The sequence below is a fragment of the Canis lupus genome, chromosome 16, assembly GCF_003254725.2.
Source record: "Canis lupus dingo isolate Sandy chromosome 16, ASM325472v2, whole genome shotgun sequence".
In the NCBI taxonomy this organism is placed as follows: Eukaryota; Metazoa; Chordata; class Mammalia; order Carnivora; family Canidae; genus Canis; species Canis lupus.
In genome coordinates this window covers 6,314,624-6,333,219 of record NC_064258.1, presented here as the reverse complement: position 1 = coordinate 6,333,219, position 18,596 = coordinate 6,314,624, and the positions used below count along the sequence as shown (strand labels likewise).

The following is an 18,596-nucleotide window of genomic DNA, read 5'->3' as shown; positions in this document are numbered from 1 at the left end:
AGCCACACTCGGCCGGGGGCGGCCCTCCCGGCGCGGCTGCGCGGCTGCTCGGCTGCGCGGCGGGGGCGGGGGCGGTCCTCGGGGGCGGTCCTCCCGGGCAGGCCGGGAAGCGGGCGGGATCGTTGCCCCCCTGGGGCGGGAGCCGGAGCCAGAGCGGGGACGGCTGCAGCATGGGGCCCCTGCCGCGGACCCTGGAGCTCTTCTACGACGTACTGTCCCCCTACTCCTGGCTGGGCTTCGAGGTGACTCCGGGGGCCCGCCCGGCCGGCGCGTGGGGGCGAGGGCGGAGGGAAGGGCGGGAGCGGGGCGCGGAGAAATTCCTGGCGCTGCCCGACGGGCCTCAGGACGCGCGGTGCAAAGCTAGGGGTGAAGGTTACTTTGTGTGTCTAAATGCGATACGGTCGCTGGCTCCAGGTCCAGCCGTTTCATCCTAAGGCAGTGGCTTCCCACAGTGGTCTGGAAGAACACGGGTAACTCCGGACAACCAAGGAGACATCCGTGGCACAGCCACCTCTCAGCCCTGCGACGTTAGTTTCTGGGGAGTGGAGTGCACAACAGGATGAAGCCGCCTACTGAGCAAAGATCCTGGGATCGATTTCTTGGGACAGAGCAAAGTTCATGGGATCATTTCTGGGAGTGGAGACATTTGCCATTTAAAACCAAATAGTTTAGGGTGCCCGCACAACCCTTACTCTTCTGCACTCAGAGCCTCCAGCTAATCAGTTGCCATTAACAGCCTGCCTTCTCCATCAGCCACTTTCAGTCTGTCCATCTTACACACTGGTTCCCCATCTCTACCTCTGCTCCTGCAGGTCCTGTGCCGGTACAAGAACATCTGGAACATCAACCTGCAGTTGCGCCCCAGCCTCATTGCAGGGATCATGAAAGACAGCGGTGTGAAGGCAGCGGCAGTTGGGACAGGGATTTGGGGGGGGGGGGCGGAGGGAGGGTGGCTGCTCCCAACTGGGTCTTTATGTTGGCATGGACAACTAGTAATTTGCACTCTCCTGAAAACCGGGTAAGGGTCACCTCAAGCCTGGGACTCTTCAGTAGTCTTTCACGAGTGTGCCCAAATTTCCACTTACAGGAAACCAGCCGCCAGCTCTGCTTCCCCGCAAAGCCCAATACCTGATAAATGACATTAGACTCCTAGGACAGCATGTCCAGGTTCCCATGCAGTTCCCCAAGGATTTCTTCTCTGTGATCCTTGAAAAAGGTAAAGAGTGAGATACAGATGGGGTTATTAAGTGGAAGGCAGCAAAGCTGCAAATCATAGTGCCAGGAGGTTGGGACTGGCAACTAGTTCCATGAAATGGAACAAAGGTTGGGAAAACACAGGTCAGCACTGAGTGAGCAGAAGCTTGTGGGGACCTAAGGGGACAAAGAGCAGGACAAACCGGCTATGAGAAAATTTGGGTAGGAGACTGAGGGCAGTTGAGTTCGGGGGAAGTGAGAAGCAGGAAAGAGCCAGTCCTCCTTTGGAGACAAACTAGAAAAGCACTGCCTCTGAGTACCTCTGCCCCACAGGAAGTTTATCAGCCATGAGATTCCTCACTGCTGTGAACATGGAACACCCAGAGATGTTAGAGAAAGTGTCCAGGGAACTATGGATGCGTGTCTGGTCACGGGTAAGGACATAGCTCTGGGAACTACTTGGGAGACCCTGGATAATGGGAGGACCATCCCCTACGACCCAGAGTCTTGGTCCTACCTTCCCCTGTTGTTCACTGCCCTACCATCCTCCCTCCCCCATCTCACACCTCATCACCCCTTTCCTACTGAGTGTTCTCTTCTTCTCAGGATGAAGACATCACAGAACCTCAGAGCATCTTAGCTGTGAGTGTCCTGGCTCTGTCCCCGGTCCTCTCATAGGGAAGCTGAGAACAGCTGGTGTTCAGGAGCAGAGAAGACACAGTTTTCATATTAGGTGGAAGAGGTGATAGTTATTTGGGAAGAAAGGATGCTGTGTTTGAGGGGCCAAATTACTGAAAGGTTGGAATTCAGAGGACTTTCAAAGATTATCTTGTGTCCAAAAAAAAAAAAAAAAAAGATTATCTTGCGGTTGAAAGGGAAGTGCAGAACTCTACATGGGTAGATTTTATTTCATGAAAGAAGTCAGTGGGAGAGAGATGTTAAATGTTGGCACCCCCAGAATGGGGAAGGATGAAGCAGTGGCCCCAGTCACAGACCTCACCGATATATCCAGAGTAGAAAGCAGGAGACTTTACAGACAAGCTTTAAAAAGAAAAAAAAAAGAGAGAGAGAGAGATAACTCAAGCCAGAATGATACAGAAGCCAGAGTGGAAACAAATGAAAAAGCTCAAAACATTGAAATGTGTGCCAACCATAGATAAAGGTATAAAAAGTAAATTTTTCTTGAGGTTAAATCAGGAAATTCAAAACAATATTTTCCCTCCAGTTTACAAAACATAGTTGAGGCATATTCAAATTTAATACATAAGATAGCAGATCACAAAGAATGACCAATACGTTCCTCCAGTGTTTTTATTCCTGCAAAGTATTTGCATAGGCTTGCCTTTGCACTTATTAACTAACAATCATTTTCCATACAGTTGTAAACTCTTTGAAAGTACCATTCTCAGTGGGCCTACTTTTGTTTACCTAACTGATCCTCTGTTGAACATTTGGTCTAGGACACAATTCTCTCTCATGAAGCCAAGTCAAAGACCGTGTCACAGCAGAATGCTCTGCATGACTTCATGTTTGCCTCTCCAGCTTGAGGTCAGGTTGCACTGGTTCTCAACCTTGGCTGTATATTTTATCACCTGGAACACCTGGGCACTGCCTGTCAAAAATTCTGTTGTAATTGTTCCAGGGGATGACCTGTGTGGGATTTTTAAAGCTCCCTCAGGAGATTCTAGTATTCAGCCAAAATTGAGAACCACTAGTCCCAAATGATACCAACACACCCCAAACTGAAACTTTTATTCTTGTGAGGCCCCACAGGCAGCTAGCTATATCCCTGTGCCCTGCTCAAAAGTCCTCAGGAAATGATACGAGAATTATAGCCCAGCCCTTGATTCAAAAGAGCACAAGATACTCAGGAACTCTGAGAAGTAGAAAGGCAAGAGCCCAGACTTAATGTCAGGGGACTTGGATTCTAACATTGGCTCTGCCACTAATGAGTTCTATGATGCTAACCAAGTCATGGACAGCAGTCCCCTTCCTAGTTAATAAAAAGGTGGGAAAGCTGGTTTCTAAGATGCCCACTGGCTTTAAAGTTTTGCACTTGTTCTTTCCACCAATCACAAGATTTTTGAAGGGGGGAAAAAAACAGCCCTTCTTAGCAAAGATAGACCTTTGTGGGTGGGTTAAGGCCTTACTAGGAAAATGGGAGCAGAGAAGAAAGACTAGAGTTTCTCCTGAGATCCCTACCCCCACTAAAGCAGACAAAGCTGTGTTCCCTTCCGTATCCCCCCTCAGGCTGCAGAGAAGGCTGGCATGTCTACAGAACAAGCCCAGGGACTTCTGGAAAAGATTGTAACACCAAAGGTGAAAAACAAGCTCAAGGAGAACACTGAGGCAGCCTGCAAATATGGGGTAAGCAACTCTTGCTGTGGGTCTCCAACCCCACTGCTGAAGATAGGCTGAGAATCTACTGGGTCCCCATGCTCCTGTTCTAAATGTTGCTCCCAACGTGAGTCCACCCAGTTGTCCCAGACAACCCTCATCCTCTCCCTTCCTATCCCAGAGTCCAAGGAAAGGAAGAAGGGAGCCAGATGGTGACAAGGAAAGACACGTATCTGAGAGTTAGAAAACTCTCTAGAGCTGTGGAGGCTCTTAGCAGACCCCTCTTAGGCTGCTCTGCTTCTATGACCTCAGACAAGTATTGACTCTTAGCCTTCAGTCCCAGACTAATAAATAACTGCTCTATCACCTTACTCCCTACATTCTAACTGCTTTCTCCAGGCCTTTGGGCTGCCAGTCACTGTGGCCCATCTGGATGGCCAAACCCACATGCTATTTGGCTCTGATCGGATGGAGTTGCTGGCACACCTGCTGGGTAAGCCACAGGTTCATGGTGAGCTGCCCTTGACCCTAGCCCCATCCCCATTTATCAGTTGACCGAAGGACAGATCCAGAACAAAACATGTTCTATGCATTTCCAGTAATGGAGCCTCATACACAGAGGTTCCTGGGGGCTGAATGGGGAGAGGCCAGTTTCACCCCCATAGAAAAGAAGGGAACCAAGCAGAGCTCTTCCTAGAAAACCCCTGGGGGCTTGTGGGGTCAGCCTCTGACATGTAATTTTTTCCATCTAGGAGAGAAGTGGATGGGCCCGGTGCCTCCAGCTATAAATCCCAAACTTTAAGGATAGCCAGGGGAAGCCTATAGGGATGAAAGCAGACCATCTGCTGCTTACCCTTCTTCCACCGTTGTGACACATCTCTTGGGGCCTGATTTCTCTGATAGAGGATCCTCTGTGGCCCCGAGAGATGCCATGTAGGGGGCTTCCTGGTGCCCCAAATTCTGCTCTTCCTCAGAATAAACATAATATTTCTGGGTCTGTGTCCTCCCTGGTGTTTGTGTGCTATCTCTGCAGTCACCTGTCTACTCTAGGTTGTTTGCAAATACCTCCTTCCATACCATGTGCCACGCTGCCCACTTCAGGGCAGCTTTATGGAGGGAGCAGGAAAGAACCCCTCTTCAGGGATGGAAAACTGAATCAGATGGATTTTGCAACTAACCAGTTTGGCACCTCAGCCATGGTTACTGATATGGGGCTGGGATCAAAGGTAGCCAGAGCTTGGCTGAGGTTCTGCCCAGATATTTGAACCACCTCCAACTATACTGACTAGCAGAACCAGGGCAAGGTGGCAACACAGGGAGACAGGCTAGAGTTGCCAAGGGCTGGGAAGTTGCTCATCTGCATGGTTCTCTCCCTTTAATTACAAAGCAGATCCTGAAAAAAAAAAAAAAAAAAAAAAACCCAGGGCCTCTCTCTCCAGCCTAGTATAACCCCTGTTCCTTTCCACACAAACCTACAGCTTTCCCACTCCTGCAATTATTTATCTAAAGGCTCTACTGTGTATGTGCCCGCTGTGCAATAATCAGAAAACTTGTGTCTTAGTAGTCTTTGGACTTCTTTGAGGATACTCTTTGTCCAGAAACAGAAACCATACTTTGACATCTGTTGGGAAGCAGTTGTGTATCCTTTGATGGTTCAGTGGCTCCAGAGGTGTTAAAAGAGGATTCCTTGAGGCCCTCCCCTGCCTCCCTGCCCCAGCTCTTTCCGATCTCAGCTCTTTGCCCCCATTTCCCCTCCATCACTCGCTGTTTTCCTCCTCTCCCCACCCATCATTCCAGCATACTCCAGGGTTTCCAGTCATCCCTACTAGGCTTATCTGCTAACTAATGCCAGAAGTACATAACCAAATACTCCCTCTTTCAAAGAAGATTTCATGATGTGTAGCTAATCTGAATTTAAAATACAGGAAAATGGGGGCACCTGGGTGGCTCAGTGGTTGAATGTCTGCCTTTGGCTCAGGTCGTGAACCCGGGGTCCTGGAATCGAGTCTCACGTCAGGCTCCCCACAGGAAGCATGCTTCTGCCTCTGCCTATGTCTCTACCTTTCTCTGTGTCTCTCATGAATAAATAAATAAAATCTTTTTAAAAATATATGGGAACATGTCTAATAGTTTACATAAGAGCAAATTAAAATGTTACTTCTCATATATTCAAGTTATATATTCAAGTATATAGAAATTCTCATATATGCTGAGAGCACGGTGGTGAAGGCAAAGTTTTATGAATAAAGATGCCTTCTCATGGGATCCCTGGGTGGCGCAGCGGTTTGGCGCCTGCCTTTGGCCCAGGGCGCGATCCTGGAGACCCGGGATCGAATCCCACGTCGGGCTCCCGGTGCATGGAGCCTGCTTCTCCCTCTGCCTGTGTCTCTGCCTCTCTCTCTCTCTCTATGTGACTATCATAAATAAATAAAATAAAAAAAAATCTTTAAAAGATGCCTTCTCAGTATTATTTGTGATATCATCTAACTTACATATGTAACAATAGGGGGATACTTGAATAAGTTATGGTACATCCAGGATGTAATGTTTCATAGCCATCAAAATTTTTATATATGTGTAGTAATATAATAGAAGAATTATCTATATATATAAAAGATTTACTTATTTATTTATTAGAGGAGAAAGCACAAGCAAGAGAGGCAGAGAAAGAATCCTCACCGAGCAGACTCCTCACCAAGTGGGGAGCCCAACACAAGGGGCTTGATCTCATGACCCTGAGATCATGAACCAAGCCGAAACCAAGAGTCGGACCCTCAACCGACTGTACCACCCAGGCAGAAATGCTTAAGATATAATAATATTAGTCAGAAAAAAAATGAAACTATATATAGTACAATCTCATTTATATCTTGATGTATAAAAACTCATTACAGAGGACATTAATTTATTAATCCTGGAATAAAATATGCCAAGATGTTTCCATTTCCCTTGTGTACTTTTTGAAATGAGCATTTATTCTGACAAAAAAAAAATTATTTAAATGAGAAAATAAAACAATTTGTAGATTCGTATTAGGGCACAATTGTGCATCCTTCCCATTTTTTAAGAGCTTTTTATTATTTTTGTTTATCCATGAAACACTCGGACAGAGAGACAGAGACACAGGCAGAGGGAGAAGCAGATTCCATGCAGGGAGCCCAATGCGGGACTCGATCTCGGGACCTCGGGATCACACCCTGAGCCAAAGGCGGACACTCAACCCCTGAGCCACCCGGGCATCCCCTTCCCATTGTTTTTGAAACATTATTGGCTGCTTACCTTAATCCTAAATCCTATGCCACGCTAATGTGACATAATGTTGTATTGTAGATGTCTATTTCCTAGCTCTGCCCAGTCTTCCTTCAAAGAGTCTAACATCCTCCTTTCCTAATCTGATGGCAAATTTAATTCTGGAGGAGTGAGACAATTTCTAGACTAAACCTTACAAACACGATCTAGATTATGATGTCTGAACTTCTGCCAAAGAGAATCCAATAGTCAAGGTTCTCCAAAGAAACAAACAAGAGTGTATTTATAGATATATACAAAAAGAGATCTATTATCAGGGATTAGCTCACATGATTATGGAGGTGGAGAAGTCCCACAATCTGCCGTCTGCAAACTGGAGGCCCAGGAAAGTGGGCTAGTGGTGCAGTTCCAACCCAGAATCCAAAAGTCTGAGGACCAGGAGTACCTGTGTCTGAGGGCAACAGAACATGGATGTCTCAGTTCAAGCAGAGAGAGCCAAGTTTGCCCTTCCTTCACTTCTTTGGTTCCATTCAGGCCCTCATAGATTGGATGATGTCCTCCCACACTAGTGAGGGCCACCTTCTTTACTCTTCTGGAAACCACCCTCACAGACACATCCAGAAATGTTTTGTCAGCTCTCTGGGTGTTCCTTAGCTCAGTCAAGTTGACATGAAATTAACCATCATAATAAGAAAGGGGGAAGTCCCCAAATGCAGCTGTGATTTTTAAATAAACACTTCTTTTAACCCAAAGAGTTTCACACTTATTATTAGTTTCTCCCTCTCCTCCCCTTCTGCTCAACAGTTGCAATGTAATGAAAAATTTGCAGTTATGTCAATACTTGGAGTTCAGTTCCAGAAAGAAATTGGTTTATTTCTTGCACTATAATTCAAATTCCAAGTTTACCAAATAACGTGCTTCTAAAACAAACTTCTTAAGTAAAATTTCTAGAATTATATTTTTTTTTTACAGACCTAAAACACGAGTACTAATTAACAACAAAAAAGCATCACAGGAATGTGGTAAAACAAAAAGAAAAAAAACCCAGCAAACTATCAAGTGAAAAGTCTCCCCTTTGTCATTTCCATGCCTACTCTCTGGTTTTTTGTGTGTGCAACCAGAAAAGTCCATATTTTTTAACCCACGAATGTCAGAATTCAGAGGGACTCAATATACCCTGCATCTAGTTTCCCCAATGGTAACATATTGCATAACTACAGCACTATGACACAAGCAGGGAATTGAAGTTGATGCAGTCCATCAACCCTATTCAGATTCCACTGGTTTTTCATGCACTCATTTGTGTGTCTGTATTTAGTTCTAAACAATTGAACTGTATGTGTGGCCACCATCAGTCAAGATACAAAACATTTCTAGCATAAGGGGTCCTCATGTTCTGTTTCAGCCACCTTCTGCCCTCCCCACTTCCCTAAGTCCTGGCAATGACTAATCTGTTCTTCATATAGTTTTGTCATTTCAAGAGTGCTATCTAAATGGAATCAGATTTATTTTCACTCAGCAAATTCCCTTGAAACCCTCACAAGGTGTTGTGTGTCTCAGTGGTTTGTCCTTTTTATTACTGAGTAGTATTCCATGGTAGGGATATGCCACGGTTTGTTTAACCTGTTGAAGGACACTTAGGTTGTTTCCAGTTTGGGGCTATTACAAACAAACCTGCTGTGAATATTCTTGTACAGGTTTTCGGATGCATACAAATTTTCATTTTGGGGGGTAAATGTCCAGGAGTACAACTGCTGGATCATATGGCAAGTAGATGTTTAGTTGTATTAGAAAACCAGTACGGTTTTCCTGAGTGGCCAAACCATCTTAACCTTCCCACCAGAAGTGCATGAGCGATCCAGTTTTTCTGCCTCCTCACCAGCATTTGGTGTTATTCCTCTTTTATTTTTTTAAATTTTAGCCATTCTGATAGGTGTGTCGTGCTATCTCATCGTGATTTTAATTTGCATTTCCCTAAGGGCTAATGAACAGCTTTTTGTGTGCTTCTTTGCCATCTATACATCCTCTTCAATGAAATATCTGTTCATGCCTTTTGCCCATTTCCTAACTAGACTGTTTTTGAAATGTCCATATTGCCCATAAACAATTAATTAAATTTGTCTTTAATTGTTTATAAGTAGGATCCGCACCCAGTGTGGATCCCAATGCAGAGCTCAAACTCAGGACCCTGAGATCAAGACCTGAGCAGAGATCAAGAGTCAGACGCTTAACTAACTGAGCCACACAGGCACTCCTTTTTTGTTTTTTAAGTAGGCTCCATGCCCAATGTGGGGCCCAAACTCAATGACCCTGAGAATCACATGCTCTATTGACTGAGTCATCCAGGTGCCCCCTCAATAGTATATTTTAAAAGAATGTACAAACTGGAAGAACACATTTTGAGACAACTGGGGGAAGATAACATGGATTGAATATTAGGTGATCCCAAGGAATTAATATTAATTTCATTAAGTGTGATAATGGCAGGGTGGCTGTGTACAGATAAATTCTCATCAGTCAGAACTGCATTCTGAAACATTTAGGGTAGAAGTGACATGCTGCCTTTTAAAAAGCAGGGAAGGTGGAAAAAGTAGATAAAACATAATAGTTGAAGCTGAGTGATGAGTACACAAAGAGCTTGTTATACTGTCCTTTCCTCTTTTACATGTGTTGGGATATTTCCATAATAAAAGTGTCTTGAAAATGTCCTGAGGAGGGTAACTGGGGGCTCAGTTGGTACAGCATACAACTCTTGATTTCAGGGTCAGGAGTTTGAGCTCCACGTTGGACGTAGAGATTACTTTAAAAAAAAAAAAAATGATCCCTTGATCCTCCCTCAATTACCTCTCCACCTTTCCCAGTCTTTTTGGTCTGGCATCAGCTGGAGCCAGCCATACTCTTGAACATAGGCTTGGCTGACAGACGAGGGAGTTGGTCTGATCCAAGCCAAGGGTTTTTTTTTTTAATGTGCTGAGATTTTAATTCTGTGATATTATACATTCTCAGCATGTCCCCACAGTACTGTGCACATAAAGTCAGCCTCATAGACTTGGCAACCTGTGAACTGATACAGGGCCTCATAACTGGTTTGATGCTCTACTTTGTCTTGAAATTCTTCTTAATTTCAATTAGGAGGCCCTGCATTTTCATTTTGCATGGGACCTCACAAATTATGTACTGTAGCTGCTCCTATAAGCACATTATACATGCTAAGTAAATGCTTATCAAATAAATGGGCCAAAGAAAAGAGCACAAGGTGAGTGAGAGAAGGGAAAAAGGCAATGTGGGTGGCAAAAGGAGGAGATCACTAAGTTCAAGGGGAGATGCAGGAAGTCTCTAAATAGAAAAGCTGAATGGGGACTGGAGGAAAGGATACCGCTGGGGAGGTGTACAAAGAAAGCAGGAATCCAGCTGTAAGATGAACTTAGGGCCCACCATTCATCGTTCTCCTCAGAGGAATTATAGTCCTTCATCTGACTATGATTCCCGGGTATAAGCAAAAGTAAAAGCAGGAAGAAGTAGCTGCTTGGACGCCAGGGAAAGGGTATTGGCGGCTGGGTGACCAACTAGACCATTGTTCCTCACTCATCCCATGGCCTTAATCCCAGAGAGTACCTTCAATGTCTCCACAGGGGACCAGGGAAAACTGAAACCCTTGGCTTGGATCAGACCAACTCCCTCGTCTGTCAGCCAAGCCTAAGTTCAAGAGTATGGCTGGCTCCAGCTGATGCCAGACCAAAAAGACTGGGAAAGGTGGAGAGGTAATTGAGGGAGGATCAAGGGATCAGAAGATCATGAATCATTACATCAGCAAATATTCACTAATTACCAATCAATGATATAAGTATTATCTACTCCATGCATAATGAGTAGATGTAAAAGGAGTATAAACAAACCCCATCCTTATCCATGATGCACTCTGATCCCCACCCCTTGGAGCACCACGTCTCTCCTGGGAATCCCAGCAGCACTTTGTTCCTTGTCACTTTGTACCCTGTCTTACAATTAATTATGTACACGCCTTTCCTCTTATAAACAGTAAACTCTCTGAGGGTAAAATTCCTTTCAGATCTACCGAATATACCTTGGAGTGTCCTGTGTAGCAAGTGAACAGTAACAATTTATCAAATCCAAGTTTGATAACTCACTGTTGATCAGGGTGTGGACAGATATTCTTGCAATGTGAGCATTAGAGTGAATTTTTATAACTCCTTTTGAGAGCAAATGGCAATATCTATCAAAACCTTCACTTTCAGGAATTTTTCTAATTTATACATATGAGCAAAAACATGCACAGAGATGTAAGAATTGTAGGGTGCCTGGGTGACTCAGTCTGTTAAGTGTCTGCCTTTGGCACAGGTTGTGATCCCGAGACCCTGGGATGGAGTCCCGCATTGGGCTCCCTGCTCAGTGGGGAGGTGGCTTCTCCCTCTCCTTCTACCTGCTACTCCCGCTGTCTGTGCATGTGCGCTCTGTCAAATAAATAAACAAAATCCTTTTAAAAAAATGTAGGAATTGCAAAATCCTGGAAACTAAATGGTTATCAGTTGGATAACTAAATGGTTACTGATTGTTATCATTAAATAAATTAATCGTTGTTCCAGAAAATAGAAACCATTTTCAAGAGTATAAAAGATGGAAAGAAACCAAAACAATTGTTGCCTATTTGGGTTGACAGGGAGAGGGCATGAGGGAACTTTCTGGATGATAGTAATGCTTTGTATTTTGATTAGACTTTGAGTTACACAAGTGCAAGTCTTCATGAAACTTATGGAACGGTCTATTGAAAATCTCTGCACTTCACTGTAGACAAATTTTATTTCAAAAGAGAAAAAGTTAACTGATATTTAATTCTAGTTACTTTCACGCATGCAGAAAGGTGAAATAGCTCACAGCAGGTCACACAGTAAGTGGTAGGAATGAGATTTAAAAACTGGTCTGTACACCTCTAAAAATATGTGCTTAATCACAACCCAAGTGCCACTCTGTCTTCTTTTATTTAGGGACACTCATGTGGGACTCCTTTGCCGCTATAAGTAGACAGCTCATAAACACAATGCTTTTTTTGTCCCTGGGCAACAACCACACTCAATTCTCATATATGAGCATCGCTTTTTGTAGCTTAGTGCTGAATAGCTGAGCTGGAGGGACAGCCTGAACCTCATATTCACTTGGTTCATTCCCAGTGAGCTTGGTGCAGTATTACAACTAGTTGATGAGAGTGAAAATGTGCATTTATTCTTACATACTTGAGAATTCATCATTTATTGGAAGCATTTCCATCCCAGAAATATCAATGATATTTCTGATGTACTTCATGTTATTAAATCATTTATCTACCTTCCATACATGCTTGAAAGAGTTTGTGGGTAAGGCAACAAACCCAAAGAGAAACACTCTCAACTGAGTTAAAAGGGCAAGATTCTGAGTTTGACTCTAATGAAACAAATCATGTACTTTCTGAGCTGGTTTCTTCTGTAACATGAAAAATGATAACCAGGGGCACGTGGGTGGCTCAGTGGTTGAGGGTCTGCCTTCGACTCAGGTCATGATCCCAGGGTCCTGGTATCGAGTCCTGCATGAGCCTGCTTCTCTCTCTGCCTGTGTCTCTGCCTCTCTCTGTGTATCTCTCATGAATAAATAAATAAAATCTTTTTAAAAAATGCACAGGAGCCAACTTGAAGTGACTCCCACTGTTCACATCTGGGACAATAAAGAATGATAGCAACAGATTATAAACCATTGAATAAAATAAGAATTTAAAAAAAAAAAAGAAAAATGATAACCAGACTTATCCCACATGATTGTTATTAAGGATTAAATCAGATACGGCCAAATCATTTCTACACACACAAACACACATGTGTATTCCCTTCACCTACACCCCTTTTTTTTTAACAAGTCACCAGCACATTGGGCTTCTGGAGCTATTCAAGTAAAAGTCTCACATTTGTAATCAGTCTCAATTAGCTCATAAAAGATAAATATCCTGATACAGAGCCTACAATTCTAATTTCTCTTTCTTGCCTTATATATTGATAAACTTATTTAATCTGAAAATCTCTTTAGCTGCCTTTGCTGTCTGAAAGCTAGCCTCATTCTTAAGATGCCAAATAATGGAGAAAATAGCACCTAACCACTCTTCCAGGGAAGACCCCAGAGTAATGATCTGAGAATGTCATAGGTGTTTTGTTAAATTATCATTATGAAAGCAGCCAAAAAAGAGTGCTTAGAGTTGGATGGCATAGTGTTTAAGAGCCAGGTTTCTGAACTGGAACTACAGGTTCAAATCTTGGTCCCACCTTTGACTACATTTTCCTCAAGTTTTTCACCTTACCTAGGAAATATAATAATAGCAATTACTTATTACATTTTTTAAAAGATTTTATTTATTTATTCATGAGAGACTCAAAGAGAGAGAGAGAGAGAGAGAGGCAGAGACACAGGCAGAGGGAGAAGCAGGCTCCATGCAGGGAGCCCGACATGGGACTGGATCCCGGGTCTCCAGGATCACGCCCTGGGCTGAAGGCGGCGCTAAACTGCTGAGCCACCCGGGCTGCCCTCTTACGACATTTTAAATTACTGTTTGTGTAAAGCATTTAGCATAGTGAGCAGTACAAATCACTCCACACATGCTGGCTACAGACTCAGATTCAGAAACACAAAATCACAAGAATATGGAGAAACAGAGAAGTGTGCGTTAGTTGAGCTACCCTTCACAGGAAGTCTGTCAAAGATCTCTACTTCTCCCTCCCACCCTGCCCCCCACCTTCCACTTCCCTTCACTGTCACTTCCCAAAATGAGATGGGCATAGTGGGCTGGCCTAGGGCACTAATCTCACCTCTAACGGAGTGGTTTGTAGAGGCAGGCAAGGAGAAAGCAGAATGACAAATAGTATCTTTAGCATTCATATATTGCTAAGGATACTAAGTTGATGAAAAAAAGGAAAGCAAAACCTTTGGGAAGTGTGGCCACAAGTATTCAGAGAAATAGGAGCTTTCTTCACATTTCTTGTCTCAATGATGACATTTCTTAGAAGTCAACTGGAGGAAATAATCCAAATAGAAGGAAAAACTACACATAAGAAGAGGTTCATTGTAGCATCATTTTTTAAACAGTGTTATGGAGGCATAAATTCGCCCTTTTAAAGTGAAAAATTCGGTGGGTCCTTTTTAGCATACTCACAGAGTTGTGCAAGCATCACTACTAATTTGTTGTAAAGACTGACTGATTTGGGGGGGAGGGGGGAGAGGCAGAGAGAGGGAGAAAGAGAATCCCAAGCAGACTACATATGGAGCCTGATGCAGGGCTCTATCCCACGACTCCGAGATCATGACCTGAGCTGCAATCAAGAGGCCAACACTTAACTGATTGAACTATCCAGCCACCCCCTACTGATTTTTAAACATCTTCATTACCCCCTCAAAAAATCCATTAACAGTTACTCCCTGTGCCTCCCTCTCTCCAGCCCCTGGCAACCATTAATCTACTTTCTGTCTCTTGAAACATTTGATGACCAAAAAAAAAAGAAAGAAAAAATAAATTCAATGCTACCAAGTAACATAGCAGTATGTTAAACTATGATACATCCATTCAAAAAAGTATTTCTGTGGCTGTTAAAAATTACCACAACAGAGACCGTATCAAAATGTGTATTATATGTGATACAATGTTTAAAATCTTTTAAAAATACAAAATGGCATATATACTCTGATTTCAACCAGAGAGCACTTCCATCAGTGGGGGGGACAGATTACAAGAAATGTGCAGAAATTTTAAGTGGCCATGTTAAGATAATAAGATTGTGGATGATTTTTTTTCTTTATAATCTTTAAATACTTTGCAAGATTTTATATTTAACAAATAGAATTTCTTAGGGATGCCTGGGTGGCTCAGTGGGTTTAGTAGCCAACTCTTGATTTCAGCTTAGGTCCTGATCTCAGGGTCTAGGATCAAGCCTCTGCATTAGGCTCCAAGCTCAGCAGGGAGTCTGCTTGAGGATTCTCTCTCCCCCTCCCTCTGCCCCTTCCCACAGTCACTCACTCAATCCTTCTCAAATAGTAACAGTTTTTTAAAAAATGGAATTTTTAGAAAATCCATTTAAAATTATTGTTGATAGAGAATATATTGACGGCACAGCCAGCCAGCAGTCCAGCCTTCCTGACTTGGAACGGATTCTTAACTAGCAAGTCTCTCTAGTGTAGGTTCCTTCTGGCAACCAAGAGTCTTATGCTACAAAGATCTCATTCTCCCAACTGCAGTGTCTTTCACACAATAGACATTCAGCCCCCTTCTTTGACTCCCTTGCCTCTCAGCCTACAGCCCCTGCCCCATCTCCCTATCCAGAACTCACTCGCAATTTCCTTCTATTAATATATTAACTGTAGATGCAAATCCTTCTTTTTAAAAAGATTTTAAGTAATCTCTACACCAAACAAGGGGCCCAAACTTGTGACCCCCGAGATCAAGTGTCATACACTCTACCAACTAAACCAACCAGGCACCCCAGATGCAAATCCTTCTGATCCAAGTCATACTTTCCTTTTATGAGATGAACAGTATGGAAATTGGTGTAAACAAATCAACAACCAGCTTTCCCCCCACTCTCCATTCCCACTTCCTATAGAGACACAGCTCATTTGGACTAGCACAGTCTTCCTGTTACATCTCCTCCATCTGGTCTGAGAATCATCATAGACATCCCACTGTATACACACCTGCATTCCACTCCAGGCACCCTCATCCTCATCCTCATCCTTCTTTCCCTCCCTCCTTCCTCTCTCCTCTCTCTCCCACTCTGTCTCTCTCTCACACACACACTCACACACTACACACATCCTCTGATCCTGCAGCTCTGGCTGTGCCCCATGACTGACCTTGGAATTAGATTTGTGCCCCATCATCTCCTACTCCCCTTGGTGTAGCTAATGGTAACACTCTGAAGGCTTGGAACCCGGCCTTGTGTCCTGTGTCTCAAGAGTAAAGTATGCTTCCATCCTCTCTAAACCTCCCAGCACCTGCCTCACCTAGACTTATTACCAAGATTCCCCTTAAAACAGTGGATCCTGGGTCTCCAGTGTGTGGTGAAACCAGGTAGAATGATAGCCTTCTGATGCGTTGAGTGAGCACGTACTTTGTGTCAGGAACCATGTCAGCTGCAGGAATTCAGAAATTATTGCAACTGATCACTCACTTTGAATAGCTCACAGTGGAGGAAAGGAATGTAAACAGAAAATTACTATATAAGCAGCTAACGGCTTGAACAGAGGTAGCAATGAATGCCGTGGCTACACTGGGCAGACAGCCTCCACAGTAGGCATCACGTCCATCATTGGACATGGCTTTTGAAGACCAAGAGTTAACTGGGCCAAGAAGCATACACAAAAATGACTTAAGCCCCTGCAGAAAATAAGTTCAAAGAAATGGTCCTTTGGCAGCTGAAGCAAGACACTCCATTCCATGCCCACAGCAAACCACGCAAAGCACTATGTGATCTAGAGATTAAATAAGCCATGGCCTCTGCTCCAGGCCTAAAATATATAACCTAAATAGAAGACAAACTACTCGGAATACAGTGCACATTGAGAAGAGATGAAGAAACTGAATATAACTCTGATCCTAAGTACAAAGATCACTGGGGTGGGGAGGGGGGTGCAGGAGCACGCTCATTAAGGCACTGTAGGGGGTGAGTAGTGTAAAAATAAAAAAAATCAAGGTGGGGCAATAGCAGGTCGGCTGTAACCAGAAAGGGGAGGAGGAAGCCTAGGCAGGAATTGAGGGATTGGAACAGAAAAATGGGTGGAGCCCAGTGGCTCCACCCCCTCTTCCTCCGGCTCCCCTAGGCTCCCGTACAACCTACTTTCTGTGGAGTCGGTCCAGACAGGTGAGGGAGGAATTCCTAACGCTGGTGAGAACAGTGGGAGGGCCATGGGATTGGGGTTAAAGTTCAAGCAGGGGGGAGTCTGGCCCCTATCTAGAGTCTGTGCTTTCTTGCTATGCAGAGTTCAGGAAATTCCTGATAGGTTGTTTTGGGGGCACTGCTGCCTAGATGTTGCTGCTGTGTTCCGGAGGGAAAAGAAGGCTTCTCCCCAGGAGCCTCCCAGCCTTTGCAGTAACTACAGACAGGAAACTTAAAATCTGAGCTTACTGAGTTAAGGCCGGTAGAAGATGGGATACCTTGGCAGATATGGAGGGATCAGGAGTTATCTAGGCCTCTGCCCATTGCCCTAGGCCTTTGTAAGATTCTCTCACATAGTTGTGTCCCTGTGGCTTTGCTGCATCCCTGTGTACTTTGTCCCGCAACCAGAGCATGGGCTGAGTAGAGGAAACGGGAAGATGGGGTTGGACCAGGGTAAGTGGTGCTCCTCCCCAACCTCCCTCCCCAGTGGGGTCTGACTGGGGAGATGGGGGTGGGGTTAGGGTGGAGATCCAGTACTGAGCAATTACAGAGAAAAGGTAGGGCCTGCCTCATCACCTGGATTCCACAGATGCTGCTGAGCACTCAGGCTCCAGGCAGGGCCAGCCGGGACTGGGTCTTGGATGGTGTAGAAAGATAGAGCTGGAAGGGAGATTGCAGAGAAGAAGGAAGAAGGAAGGAAAGCAGGGCCACGACACAGTAAGTCACATGAAGGCACCTGGGCTTATTTCCTGGCTACCCCACACATACTGATATCCTGGGACAACGGTGTGATCCTAGAGAGAATCACAAAACTGAAGGGAACCCTGAAGATCATGTATTTGAGCTATTTACTTGATTTGAGATTGAAGAACCTAAAACCCTAAGGTGTCTAAGATGGTTACTTTGGAATCTGACCCCACTGGGATGCCAACTGCGGGTTGAGACACATCTGTCTTTTTGCAGGAGCCTGGGGAGGGGCCATGGTGCCAAGCCAGTTGTGGGGGAGACTGGAGAAGCCGCTTCTCTTCCTGTGCTGTGCCTCCTTCCTCCTGGGGCTGGCTTTACTGGGCATAAAGCCAGACATCGCCCCTGTTGCTTATTTCTTTCTCACCTTGGGTGGTGTCTTCTTCCTTGTCTGCCTCCTGGCCTGTTCTCTGGAATGGGGGTACCGATCAAGGCAGACGGAGAGCACAGGGGCCTCAGGCAATGCACGGTGAGTTAAGGGGTGGGCTGAATCCTAGGAATGCACAATGGACCCTTATTCCCCGTGTCCGCTAGTCTCTCAGGTGTACAGCTCTGCTTTCCTGTTACTGGTATCAGTGAGGGAATGAGTGGGGTCAGGGGTTGGTGGGTCTTTTGCTACTAGAAGACAGTAAAGCGAAAACAGACTCCTTTCAGGAGGCCCCCAGTGACCTTATTTCTTCTCCCTCAGTGACAATGAAGCCTTTGAGGTGCCAACCTATGAAGAGGCTGTGGTGGAATCACAATGCCGCCCTCAGCAGTCCGATCAACCACCGCCCTACAGCAGTGTTGTCATCCCCCCAGGACTTGAGGAAGGACAGCCTAGCCACCCAGAGGGGCCCGATAGAGCCAGATTGGAAAGGCGAGTGGGCTCAGAGGGATCTATGACCCCACAAAACTCTGGAAGAGTTCCAGTCAGCCTTCGGCTTCGGGGACCCCGGGTCACGTCCACTGTCCCTGATCTGCAGAGCTTGGGGGTGCCCCCCAAATTGGAGCCCCTGACTCCTCCCCCTGCCTATGATGTCAGCTTTGGTCAACCTGATGACAATGTTTTCTTTGAAAACAACTGGACGCCCCCTTAAAAGACTTTCCTGCGATCTATCATCTCTGCACCAGACCCATTCATGAACTCGACCAGCATTTCCCAGGGCCTGCGATGTGTCAGGGACTGTGCTT

At 44.9% G+C, this 18,596-nt stretch overlaps 3 protein-coding genes across 43 annotated transcripts in view; 2 read left to right on the top strand and 1 right to left on the bottom strand.

The window, feature by feature from the left end:
• The window catches only part of KEL (Kell metallo-endopeptidase (Kell blood group)), a 311,760-nt gene that overhangs the window by 292,060 nt on the left and 1,104 nt on the right, over nt 1-18,596 (bottom strand). For 32 of the 37 annotated variants that reach the window (XR_007402597.1, XR_007402598.1, XM_049094736.1 and 29 more), the window contains exon 3: nt 7,110-7,231. The exons of the other annotated variants lie outside the window; for them this stretch is intronic. The gene's annotated coding sequence lies outside the window, so the exon portion shown is untranslated. The remainder of the gene's footprint in view (nt 1-7,109; nt 7,232-18,596) is intronic. 37 annotated transcript variants of the gene reach the window in all.
• GSTK1 (glutathione S-transferase kappa 1) lies at nt 52-4,526 on the top strand. 2 transcript variants are annotated; one of them, XM_025433812.3, is made up of 8 exons: nt 52-242; nt 813-894; nt 1,088-1,216; nt 1,528-1,628; nt 1,801-1,836; nt 3,445-3,561; nt 3,931-4,024; nt 4,284-4,526. In XM_025433812.3, exons 1-8 carry the CDS (start codon nt 171-173, stop codon nt 4,331-4,333), a joined length of 681 nt encoding a protein of 226 aa, XP_025289597.1. In that variant the 5' UTR covers nt 52-170; the 3' UTR covers nt 4,334-4,526. The 2 variants fall into 2 exon arrangements, with proteins under 2 accessions (XP_025289597.1, XP_048950740.1); XM_049094783.1 differs by having other exon boundaries at nt 73-242; nt 4,287-4,526.
• On the top strand, nt 16,590-18,514 carry TMEM139 (transmembrane protein 139). Of its 4 annotated transcripts, none has more exons than XM_049094784.1 (4): nt 16,626-16,688; nt 17,269-17,396; nt 17,643-17,892; nt 18,112-18,514. In XM_049094784.1, exons 3-4 carry the CDS (start codon nt 17,660-17,662, stop codon nt 18,500-18,502), a joined length of 624 nt encoding a protein of 207 aa, XP_048950741.1. In that variant the 5' UTR covers nt 16,626-16,688; nt 17,269-17,396; nt 17,643-17,659; the 3' UTR covers nt 18,503-18,514. The 4 variants fall into 4 exon arrangements, with proteins under 4 accessions (XP_025289598.1, XP_025289599.1, XP_048950741.1 ...); XM_035700201.2 differs by lacking the exon at nt 16,626-16,688 and adding an exon at nt 16,716-17,132; XM_025433813.3 differs by lacking the exon at nt 17,269-17,396 and having other exon boundaries at nt 16,590-16,664.